The sequence below is a fragment of the Anguilla anguilla genome, chromosome 8 (assembly GCF_013347855.1).
Source record: "Anguilla anguilla isolate fAngAng1 chromosome 8, fAngAng1.pri, whole genome shotgun sequence".
Classification (NCBI taxonomy): domain Eukaryota; kingdom Metazoa; phylum Chordata; class Actinopteri; order Anguilliformes; family Anguillidae; genus Anguilla; species Anguilla anguilla.
The window spans coordinates 24,960,843-24,973,049 of record NC_049208.1 but is presented as its reverse complement, the minus strand read 5'-3'; the positions used below and the strand labels follow the sequence as shown (position 1 = coordinate 24,973,049).

Genomic DNA, 12,207 nt, shown 5'->3' with positions numbered 1-12,207 from the left:
TACGGAGCCTTGTGTTCTGGTCTCCACTCTTCTATAAGTCCAGGATTAGGTCTGGCATTGGATTCAGTTCAAATAAACACAGGGATGAATTCCTCTTTATTGCTCCCTTTTCATTAAAAAAAATAACTTTTGTGGGGAGGAGTCACAGGGGTGGGGCAGGGGGTTTCATATGGAAATGAAATGAGGAAAAGGCCAATCAGATCTTATATGAAAGGCATATGGTGCTCTGCAGTGCTATCTCAGAAGCCCTGTGAGCGTGAGCTCTGTTTCTCTCCTTCTGCATCATTCTGTCTGTGCATCCGTGTCCTTGTCTGTTCACATTTCTGTCACTGTGCTTCCACTCTTTGCTGTCCAACCATTATATGTACATTGCCACCTTGTCTGCTTCTCTGATGGTGCATATACTTCATGTTTTCATGGTTGTGCATCTGTTATTTCTATGGCTATGTTTTGAGTTTCTGCCTCAGTGTTTAGCCTCAGTGTCTATGTGTCTCCCTGTGTTCCTCCCTGAGAGAACACCCTCAACTCAAGAACACAACCAAGTTTTGAATCCTTCATTGCAACTTTTCTATTAGTAGAGCTGAGTGTGGGCTGTGAAAAAGCAACATAGCTGGCCATTAAAATTCCTGGACAGGCTGTGGTCTTTGATTGCATTGGCCATCATACTCAGGGGTTTTGGAAGCTAAAGAAATAATCTCCTGATTGCTATTAAATCATCTCCAGGTTATTTACTAAATCATCTACAGGGCATTTATCAAATCATCTCCAGTTTTGTTATCGACTTGTTGCTGTTAGAAAAAAATTAAGTCTATTTTTGTGAGGCTGTGTATTTGCATGTAAAGTGTACTGACTACTCTGTTCTGGTACATGTAGTTATCCTAGGTTATTTGCATTTAGTTTTGGTTGCCATAGAAACAGCAGAATATGACTTGAGAAAAACACGGTGAAATAAATGTACTTTAATATGTATGTGTGTGTATGTGTTATGAGGGCACATTGAAGTCTATATTCATGCATATCTCTTGCAATGTATGTGTTTATTTCAGTGTATGTATGCATGTACACGTCTACATCTATATGTATATGTGTACTCATTGGTCTGAATATGTGCATGCATGTTTGTCTATGTGTGTGTGTGTGTGTGTGTGTGTGTGCTTTAAAGAGCTTGTCTTGATCCCTCTGAGTGCTCTCCAGTATACTGTACAGTGAAGGCCAGGTCTGCTGCACTCAGCCAATGAAAGAGCTCCTTTCAGGATCTGATCCCCTAACAGAGCCACATCTGTGTGATGTAGCCCAGCCCTCTGTGATCGGCCCACTAATGAGCACAGCTGTGGCCAGCCCAGCGCTGGCCCAGCCCCCGGCCCACATGCATAAACATGCCCGGAGGTGCCACAGGAATGCAGCCAGTCCAGCCAGGGGTGTCTGGGGTCAGTGTGTGACGCTGGCGGGGCTGGCTCTGACCCAGCTCCTGACCCCGCAGGGGGGAGAGTGTCTGCCACCGTCACAGAGAAACAGCCCCGGACCCCAGACGCTATGAGAAAGAGAAGCTTCCCCTATAGCCCATCAGGACAGAATCAATCCACACGCTCCAACATTAATGAAGCTGAACTGCAAAACCACAACGAAAGAGACCATCCAGGAACACTCCTTGTGAAAGACAGACCGCCTCCCAAGAAACCACTGAGGTCTCTGCTACTCAAATTATGCTCCTCAAGGGCTGAGAACAGCTGGTTTTCCTGGCAGGGTTTCCTGAAAGTCAAGTGCAAAGATGGTCTGGCCAATCAGTAGCACTGATTCAGTGGCTCTCAAACTTGGTCCTGCTCCCCTCTGTTTGCTGGTGTTCCTTCCAAGCACAATTGAAATCCAAGAATTTTAACAAACTGTTAATTTTCTTTAATTAGATGCTTTTCATGTTTAGAGGGAATACCCTCTTAATTCACATTATGTCAGAAATAGTTATGCATGCCATGAGGAATAGAAGTCCCATATTCACGTTGTGCTTACTGTGCTATACACCAATGATTTCAGCAGTGTGCCTCCCTCCTTGTAAAGCATGAAGGATAGAATATATTGTGCTTGCTCTGTTCAGAGGTATTGCAGGATCTTTGTGTCCCTGAATCGTCTGTTCAGCAGAGAAAGCAAACACTCCAAAGTAAAGACAGCACCGGCGCTGAGATTAAATGAGGTTTTATTGCTTCCTGCACAGTCACAGCCTCCAAATGCAATAAGCCAAGCATTGCTCTGTCTCTCTCTCCTTCATCCCGTGTGCTCTTCTTTTTAATTAACCCTCTAATGTGTAAAATCACAAATATGATTAGAATGGTCTTAACTGAACATTTTAATGCTGATGGCACTATCACTACTGGTAATTGAAAGCAACATAGTTCTAGAACGCTGACTTCAAATTATTGAAAAAATATTCAAAATAACATGTTCTTTAAAAGGTTACAGGTACTGTAATATACATAGCTGTGACTGGGCAATACACTGAATGGATGGTCTAGCTGTGCTCAACTCCTGCCAAACAGCAGTGGGAGCATTCACCAACCTGAAATATAGCAAGACTGAAATAGCTGACCTGCGGGTAAGGCTATTTACCTTGTTAATACGGTCATGCATTATTTGTGTATGTACTATTTAGCTCCATAAACAGATGTGATAACAATCTAAGCTTTTTAAGTAACTTTTTTTTTTTTAAATATAGTGACAAATATTTATATTTGTGCAGGAAAACTGAATGAACTGTTCAGTGCAATGTCCACTCTTGATTGTGTGAAATAAAGCATGTTTACTGTCAACTGTGAGCTCTCAGCTCATTAACACAATCAAACACATCTCCCTTCCCTCTTTAACCTGTCTTCTTTTTGTCCTCTTCTGTAGACATGCATCACAGAAGTCACAGAGCCGGAAAGATAGTTTTAATAGAAAAATAAAAATAGTCAGTCTCTCTCTCTCTCTCGCTCTCTCTCACTCTCTCGCTCTCTCTCTCTCTCATAGTAAAACTAATGAAGCAGCAGGAAATGCAGTAAGCATGTGACTGAAAGCGGTCTGGTCTGGTCAGGGAAGTGGCTACATGTGGGTGTGAAGCAGGCGTGGTCGAGCCCTTCCGCTTGTTCCGGATTGTTCTTCATATGAACTTGCAGGCTGGAGACAGCAGCTCGGGAGGCATCTTCACAGCCTCATCATAGGAGGGCAGTTTCACCTGGGACAAAAAAGCAGAGAGATAAAGACCTGGCCCACTGTTTGTCTCCAGCAGCAGCACAGTGAAACAGGCTTTCCTTTTTTATATTCACTGTATTTTTTTAAAACTGCAAGCCTATAAAACCTTAAGTGAGATTCAAGATTATTTAGATAACCTTTGGTATGAGGTCAGTGTACATATCACACACACACGCACATGATCCATGAGAGCCTCGACTCACCGATACACTCTCCTCTTTCTGGCTGTCCTTCATTTCTCCAGTCAGTTTCATCACATAGTAACACTTGGTCACAATGTGTGCTGTGTACACCTGTGAGTGGGACAACACAAGGGGACCAGTGAGAGAGTGGAGATGTGGGGGTGGGGAAGAACAGGTGAGTTTATGTCATCAAATGAAATGGGTCCTTGCATTGATGAGGCTGCTTATGGAAACATTCCCTCAGTCCTCGAACTTGCCCTGGAGTGGCCATCGTATCCACAATGCCCCAGGTATCACAGCGAGGGTCACGTGACCAGGATGGCTCAGGGGCAAAGGGTGATAAAGTGCTCAGTGGGTATCTGTGGGTCTCCCCTGGACCTCCTCTCAAGTGCTTCTTGTGTTCTTTTGAAAACCCTCGCTCTGGAGAGGTCTAGCACAGATAACCAAGGCATGGGGGCTGGAGGAAGGGTGGAGGGACTGGCCACCTTAGTGACAGGGAAATGCGGTGTACCCGGTCCCAAAATAGGGTCTAGGGGGCTATTATATTACTGGGATTTTGGTTCTTGGTTAGCATGGTTAAATTTCATTAGTGTTACAGTGATGTTGCATCTGCACTGACTAGTCTTGGAATGTTGTTAGCCAGGTCTGGAACTATCGCTCATGTAAGTCAGGTGAACGCATTCACGTTTGCGTTGCAAACTGTATTGGGAGTCTGTCAAATGAATGATGCAATGCAATGTGCTTGTTTTAGTGGTTATGGCACACAGCCTATTATAATGTTTTGTTATGGAAAGAAAGTATTCTGAAATCATCTGATTGGTTCACACATATCAACAATTGCCAGTATTCTGTGATCAGTCTGATAGCTCCACAGCAGCAATCACGAGGATCATAGAGCCTCACTCCTACATTCCTTCCTCCATCCCTCCCTCTCTCCTTCCCCTTTTCTCCACCTCTCACTTTCTCCCTTCATCTTGGGACTGTCTGGGTTTTCTTGATTACTTCTCTGTGCTGAGCAGCAGGGGCCCCATCTCTGATCCCTCAGGCAGTCAGTAAACACCTCCAAACCGGGACGCAACCCAGAGAACAGAGCGTGCTTTCTGCACCAGAGCCCCGCCCCCACCCCCACCTCACCTGAACAAGCCCCCGATTGATGGGGCCGTCAGGGAAGCTGGGGGACATGAGGTGAAGCTATACTGTACTGTCCGAGACGTGAGCAATTTCACGTAGAAAAATGAAAGAAAATCAACATGCCAAATGTCAACATGCCAAAGGAGGCCTGCAGCAGCTGAGAATAACCCCTTTTGATCAGCCAATACACTAAGCTGTGTGTGTGTGTCTGATAGCATGTGTGTGTGTGTGCATGTTTGTGTGTGTGTGCGTATGTGTGTGTTTGAATGTGTATTTGTATGTATGTAGATATATCTATATGTATATGTCAGTGTAAGTACGTGTGTGTATATACGTGTGTGTACGTGTGAGTGTACAGTACGTGTGTACATGTACATACCTGTATGTGTTTGTCTGTATACACAAGTACGGTGGGTGGAGCGTGCGTCCTCGTAAACGCGTGAGGGGGCAGAAGGTGCTCTGTGTGTGTGTGGAGCAGTGTACTAAAGGGTGGAGCACCACACACATTTCTGCCGTGTTATTTCTGGACGCCAGCTTCAGAGTCCCGTCCCCATCCCCCAACACCACATCCTGGGGGGCCCCCCAACGGAAACGCGTGTGTGGTGGGTGGGGGACGAGGGGGGAACGGGGACGGGGGTGGACAGACGAGGTCCCTGTCACATGGAAACGCCATAGAAAAGCATCCACATGACTTATGTAATAAGCCTGCTAAGGCATGCCACAGGCTGTGAGCATGCGCAGAACCCCACAGCACGCACCTTCATCAGCAGGTACAGGACAAACAGCACTCCGAATATCGTGGTGATGCGAGCAGTCTCCTTCGGCTCCAGCTGCCTTCCTCCTGTGAATTGCATCTGTGCAGGAGAAACGTGCAGGAGATGAGTAATCAGTCACAGAGAGAGAACCACAGAAGTCATAGGCCCAGAAAGACAATGAGAGACACAATGAAACAAAGAAGTATAGACAGGGGAGATATTACATTACATTACCTTAGCTTATATTACATTGCGTTCATTTTGCAGTTACTCTTATCCAGAGAGGCGTACAATGCAGGAGAACATAGTGCATTCACTTGAAAGGTATTCATGTGAGTAACAGTGCCTACCCAGGCTAACAACATTCCCAGACCTATGTAAAATCAAAAAAGCACTAAGCCAAGTCAACTATGCAAAATAACTATGCAGAAGCAAAATATAAATCCTGAAGATACACAGATTACATCCATAAGAAGACCGAAAGCCATAAAAATGCCATAACCAAACGAATGGGAGGTGAGGCTCAGTCATAGTTCTGTGGGGCAGTAAAGGTGAGGAACGCGTGAAATGCCGGGCAGACGGGTATATCGGGGTGGGGCTCACCACTAAACGGTCACTCTCTTCAAAGGTGGGGGTTCCTGGGAGCCCCCAGGGGCCACTGAAGAGAGACATCATGCTGAGCCCCAGATCCAGGTACACCTGGACGATGAAGGGTACCAGGTGTTTGGAGAATCCCTGGAGGAAGGATGGAGAAACAGGTGAGGCATGGACCGGAATGTTTCGCAACAGATCCAGCATTTCAAATATCATCTGAGTAGTCATGCCAATCAGACACTGAAAGAACACCTTCTACTAGGGCTGTTCCAGGGAGTTCCAGAGAGTCAACGTTTACTTCACAAGTTCCATTTCATATACTCCCACTGGAGTTCTATTAGGTTTCTTGGAAAATGCATTTTTCTCTTAAATTACATGTGTTCATTAGGCCAAAACATAAAGATGTATTAAATGTATAAACAAGAAAATATTAACAATTTCTTTCGATATCAATAAACATGAGCTCTACAGCTCATAAATATTGTGTTCATTCTGTACAGATATTTACTTCACGTTTAAGACAGTATGTGGATATGACAGTGAATAGTGTATCTCTGACTAAGAGACAGATTCAAGCCATCCTCTTCCTTCTCTGAGACAGATAAAGAGGGAAGAGATATAATAACCACACTTAAGGATGTAAAACATGTTTGTGTTTTCTTCCTAGCATATAAAATAGGTATTGTCTATTTATGCAGATCCTAAAATTATAGGTAGGTGGTACATATACATGTCATTAATACTAAAGTCATACTGCGCAGAATTTTCTACCTTGAAAATGTTATAACATAACTATGCTGAGGCATATCTAAGATGTAGACAATCTGTGTCTTGCCGAATTTGTGCATCTCCTCCTCTATTTGTTATGGTGAAATGTTGTCTAGACGTTTCTGGGCGTGGCACTCTTTTCTGTGTGGGAAGGAGTGGGTGTGGCTACAGAGCCTGTATTGGACAAGATTCAGAGTGTTTGTTGCTCGCTAGCCCAGATACAACAAATAAAAAAGATTCAGAGTGTTTGTTGCTCGCTAGCCCAGATACAACAAATAAAAAAGGCAAGCTGATAGGGCTCTTTAAAGAGCTAGTTAACCTTGGAATTGATTTTCCTCAGTGGTGTCAGCTGAAGTTCGCCAAGGGGGTGAAAAGCGACAAGGAGTTGGCCTGTATTCTGTTGGACCTGTAAGTGACACTACCTGCAGTGTGAAGCTAGTGACAATAAGGACTTTTGTGAGGGTCTGAAATTTTCTAAATAAAAGTCCCAACAATAAAGCCACTATTTCATTCAAAATAATGGAATTAAGCTATACTGGAATCTGCCTTCTTATTGTTGCTCACTGTCGCTCATTTCACAGTAATAATGTTAGCTCCAGCTATCCAGCTCACTACATTAGGTGGGAAATTTGGGGTGAGCAGGTTGGGTTGAAGACAAGAGGAGGAGACTTTTTTGACTGTAAACACTGGATCACAGCAAGGCTAAACCATCTTGCATAGTATGCCTTTAAGGGAAAAAAAGTGTATTATCAAAAAACCATTTGACTCTGCTGCGGTCTCTGTAATGTTGTTTGTGTTGTATGCTGTTTGTGTTTTGTATTTCTTGTCCTTTTGTCTTAATAATAAAGAGGATGGCTCATGTGAGAAACATTAACCACTGCATACATATATCTCAGATCTCTCTCTCCCTCTCTTTCTTACACACAGACAGAAATGCATACATTTAGAGCCAGTAGCTGAAGGATGATGTAGAGATATGAGAGTTTGTTTGGATTCTCTTCATGCAAACTTTCTCAGTGAATACATCTGCATGAGCTTGTGTGTGTGTGTGTGTGTGTGTGTGCGCGCGTGCGTACCACCAGAGGGCTGGAAAACTGCAAGGATTTTTGTGTTTGACCACATCCATAAATATTGAAACAAGTTCTCCTTTCTTGTGTCTCAAAATACTGTGCAAATATTGGTGTGTTGGGAAGGGAGAAACCAAAAACATTTCATACATGTGGCGCTATTTTAACTTTTTTTTTCAAGAGTATGTTCTGAGTGTGCTCTGTTCAACTGAGAGGAAAGTCCTGGAAAATCAATCATGAAAAGGAATATTTGAAGTCCCCACATTCCTCAGACCCTCTCAGGGTTATTACTGCTCTGTGAGATGGGGAATTACGCCTGGGAGGGGCCGGCTTAATGGCCTGGGCTGTTTCAGATCTGATAAAGAGGGTAATTGATAGGGCTGACGAGAATGAATGGGGGTGGACAAAATAATGTGGGGTGGTAATGCTCAGTGTCAATAGAAAATCTCAGGACTCATATATTCTACGGTTGGCCAGTTTGATTGATTGACAAAGCACGATTACCTTGCGAAGTCCAACCAGAGCAAAGACACAGGAGATCGCCATCATACACAGCAACAGGAAGTTAGAGGTGGTGTCAACTGTAGAGAGAGCAGAGAGACAGTAACACTTTACAACAGACATCGAGAGTGAGCACACAGCAAACAGAAATAAAGACAGACAGAGCCATATATTTTAACTTAAACAGAAATACAGATGCAAATATTAGACTTTAACCCTGTACCACTGACACAATGACTGTATGACACAGAGATAGAATTACTGACAGAACTAAAATAAGACACAGACAATATGACCAAGGCACAAAATCAAGAACTGTAACTGACTCTTATTACCTGTGCAGGGACAGACAGTGTCACAGACACACAAAACACTGACACACAGAGAGACGGTTTAACCCTATGATAGGACAATACCACCATATCAAAGTCACAGGGAGTCAGTTTCACTGAGAGCATAAATAATCATTCTGGTTTCACAGACCCAAAAAAGATTTTACATCACAGACACAGACATTCAGATACAACAATACAAGATCATAGACCTTCAAACACAGTTCTGGGGTTGGAAAGCAGTGCCTCAACTCATAGGTTTTCTATTCACAAGCTACATATTTACTGCTTTACTGTTTTACATTGAATGGGCTGTCATGGCCAAAAGATATAACCTACAGAGACTATCTGAAGACAGATGCTCATGAATGTTCACTAGCAGTAAGACTGATACATGTTTGATTCTGATTTGAATCTATTGATGTGGGGGAAGCCCATGAATATGCCAATAAATTCAGAATCCAGGCATAGTATGTTGTGGACCTGCCCGTTCATGAATATTCATGAGTGCTGAGAAAGTGAGCAGTCTTTTCACCAGAACTAGTTTATCAGAAACAGGAAGGAACACAGGGTGCAGCACCTTGTTTTTAACAAATAAACAAGTGAAACATTGGCCAAAAAACAGGAAGTCTGAGGCTATGTGGACCATGGAAAAAGCAGCGACACAGAGAGACAGGATATCGGAGTAACACAAACAGAGTGAAGAAATAACACGGAAGCACAGACACACAGATTGACAAGATAGCCCAGTGATACATCACAGACATGCAGAGATGAGTGTTGGCTACATTCAAATATTATTGCTGCTACACTAAGCTTTTGTGAGTCTTAAGAGAAATACAAAAAAAACCCTGCCAATAATATTGAGCATACAAACTGAGCATAAAAATGTCTCTATAAAGCCTGCTCCTGTGCAGTAATTCACACGTAAGCATAGTACGGTTATATGGTGAACAAATGAAGAGACAGGCACTGAGCCATGGACATCATGAAGGAGAGGCCTGGGAGTCACTGACCTACAGGGGTACAGACAGAGGCACAGACAGAAGCAGCAACCACACATGGAGACAGGCAGGCATAGAGAGTGAAAGCGTGTTTCTTCGGCTCACACTGAGCTTCAGAGATGGTGAAAACACCTCCACAGGGTTACTCACATATCTGCTGGCCATGGGTCAGGTGCTCGCTGTGGACAAATCCACCCAGATCTTTACCACTGAAGACCCAAACCGCTATGTCTACACATACCAGCAGAGTGGAGACCTGCATCCACAAACAAACACACACACACACACACACACACCATGTGGTTTAAGCAAGATGCTAAAATGAGAGGACATTTCTACTCCACTAAAAACACCTACCTAGCTTTTCTTAGAGTGTCTATGTGAGTGTGTGTGTGTGTGAGATAGAGAGAGAGAGGAAGTGTGTGTGTGTGTGCGTGCGTGTGTGTGAAAGGAGACACACAGACAAAAAGGACAAACTGACAAACTGAAGCTCGGGGACATCCGTGGTATGAAAGCCACAGTGATACATAGAAGTGGTATTGCCCCTGCCCCTGGGCAGAGGAAAAGGAGGGAAGAGTAGGGCTTCATAAAAAAGTTACAGAAGGGGGTGTGTATTCCCCACAGTAACTGTGTGCAGTGTGTCACAGATCTCTCTGCTTTTGAGTCAATTCTTCCTGCCAACACCAACAGCTCTGTGGCCAGCAAGTCAGGAAGACAAACTGTTTTATTAAAAAAGGCACACCAAATTGTAAATTACATAACCGTGACCGTATTTTCATATGAAACTCATTTCCCAAGTTTTCTGGCCCTCTCATATGGCCGTTGATGCAGAAGGACACAAAGATGCTTTTCAAATGATACCGCACCTCAGCTAAGATGGCACCCAAAGAGCTGAATCAAAGGTGAAATGCAGAGGTTTCAGTGAGGTGGTCCTAATTTGTCTTTTCAATCAAGTTCAATCTGAGGTTATGTCACTTTGATATGCAGTGCATTTTATCATTTAGATATTTGCACTGCATTGTATTACTTTTTCAATACATTACATTTTCATTACATTACATTCACTTAGCAGACACTCTAAGAGCGACTGGCTAACGTGCAGAACATCAGTGTTACTGTAAGGCATATTTAAAATCAATATGTGTAAAGTTAGCCAACCAAATCAACAATTTGTGTATTTTCTCACTGACAGGACATGAGTGACTCATTTCTCAAGAAGGTTTACTGTTGGAGGCCATTTGCCAGTGGGCAAAAATTAAAAGTGCGTGCAAACCTCTCTTGTCTACAGGGAGAAAATGGCGGACTTCCTATCTCAGCACCTATAATGGTGCATCTCTCTTAAAGTGCCAGTACCCCCTTCCCCGCACCCCAAGTTTGCAGCAGTTTTAAAGCATACACAGTATCTCATTCAATGGAAACAATAAAAAAACAGAAAAACTCTGAACTTAAAAAAGGTCCACCCAGTTGAAAAGAAACAGGCTGGCTAAGTTGTGAGATAAAGTTTCATTTCATGACTTCCTGAAATGGAGATTTCCATCGTAGAACAAAGTGCAGACGATGGGCTACTATTCTACATAATAATGTTTTAATAAAACACCACAGAATTATGGATGGAATAAACGTAGAAATGTAGAAACAAACAGTTTGTTCTGACTGACAGAGAGTAAACACCCTCTCAAGCTATCATAATTCTGCGCGAGCAGCACCATCAATAAACAACCGTACAAACTACCGGGTGTAGAGCAGGTCCACCTGAATGTGAGCTAACGTGGAGGAAGACCTGAGTAAAGTACGTTTAGTGTGCGTGTAAGAGAGGAGGAGAGCCCGCGGAGGGTTACCAGGTAGTAGGAGGTGAAGACAAAGGCAGCGGTGCGGACATTGCAGCACAGGCTGCGGGAGAGCAGGGCCAAGTGGACGTCGCGCATGATGGCAGCGTTTCAGACTGTTAGGGCTGTGGGGACGAAGTGAGGGAACATGAGAGCAGCTGCGACTAACCAACAACTTCCTTCCTGATCACAGCGCGGCAGCGCCGACAAACAGCAGCACACAAGCGCATGCATGCACACACTGACAAACAGCTGCACATGCGCATGCATGCACACACTGACAAACAGCTGCACATGCATGCACACACTGACAAACAGCTGCACATGCGCATGCATGCACACACTGACAAACAGCTGCACATGCATGCACACACTGACAAACACCCACATATCTGCATATACACACACTCAAATGCACAAATACCTACAAGTGAACACACACTTTTCGCAAATGCAAGCCCATGCACACACACACACACACACGCATACACACACACACACACACACATACATACACAATATACACACAGATAACACATACAGATGTCTCACGCCTGATACATGTCTACATTGGTTTGGGCATTGGTCTGGTTGTCTAAATACTGGTCAGCAAAGGGCTGGTGATACTCCACCTAGACAGACTGTGGTCTTTCATCCATTGAAAATTTTAATATTGCAAGTTGTACAAGAGTTGCAGTGACCATCCTTTGTGTGAGTGTGTGTGTGTGTGTGTGTTTGTGTGTGCGTGCGTGCGTGCATGTGTGTGTGTTTGATATGTCTGAAGGACAAAAGCTCTTCTGTAAAAAAATATTTTGGTACAAGGCTCTC

The 12,207-nt window shown here is 43.8% G+C and overlaps 1 protein-coding gene across 1 annotated transcript; it reads right to left on the bottom strand.

Annotated features, from left to right (window-relative positions):
* Nucleotides 1-2,171: 2,171 nt before the first annotated feature.
* Nucleotides 2,172-11,546, bottom strand: LOC118234333 (lysosomal-associated transmembrane protein 5). The gene is made up of 7 exons (XM_035430800.1): nucleotides 11,392-11,546; nucleotides 9,704-9,809; nucleotides 8,221-8,297; nucleotides 5,891-6,022; nucleotides 5,291-5,386; nucleotides 3,423-3,512; nucleotides 2,172-3,202 (listed from the first exon to the last, which is right to left on the bottom strand). The coding sequence occupies exons 1-7, from the start codon at nucleotides 11,476-11,478 to the stop codon at nucleotides 3,128-3,130; spliced, it is 663 nt and encodes a 220-aa protein (XP_035286691.1). The 5' UTR covers nucleotides 11,479-11,546; the 3' UTR covers nucleotides 2,172-3,127.
* Between the last annotated feature and the right edge of the window lie 661 nt (nucleotides 11,547-12,207).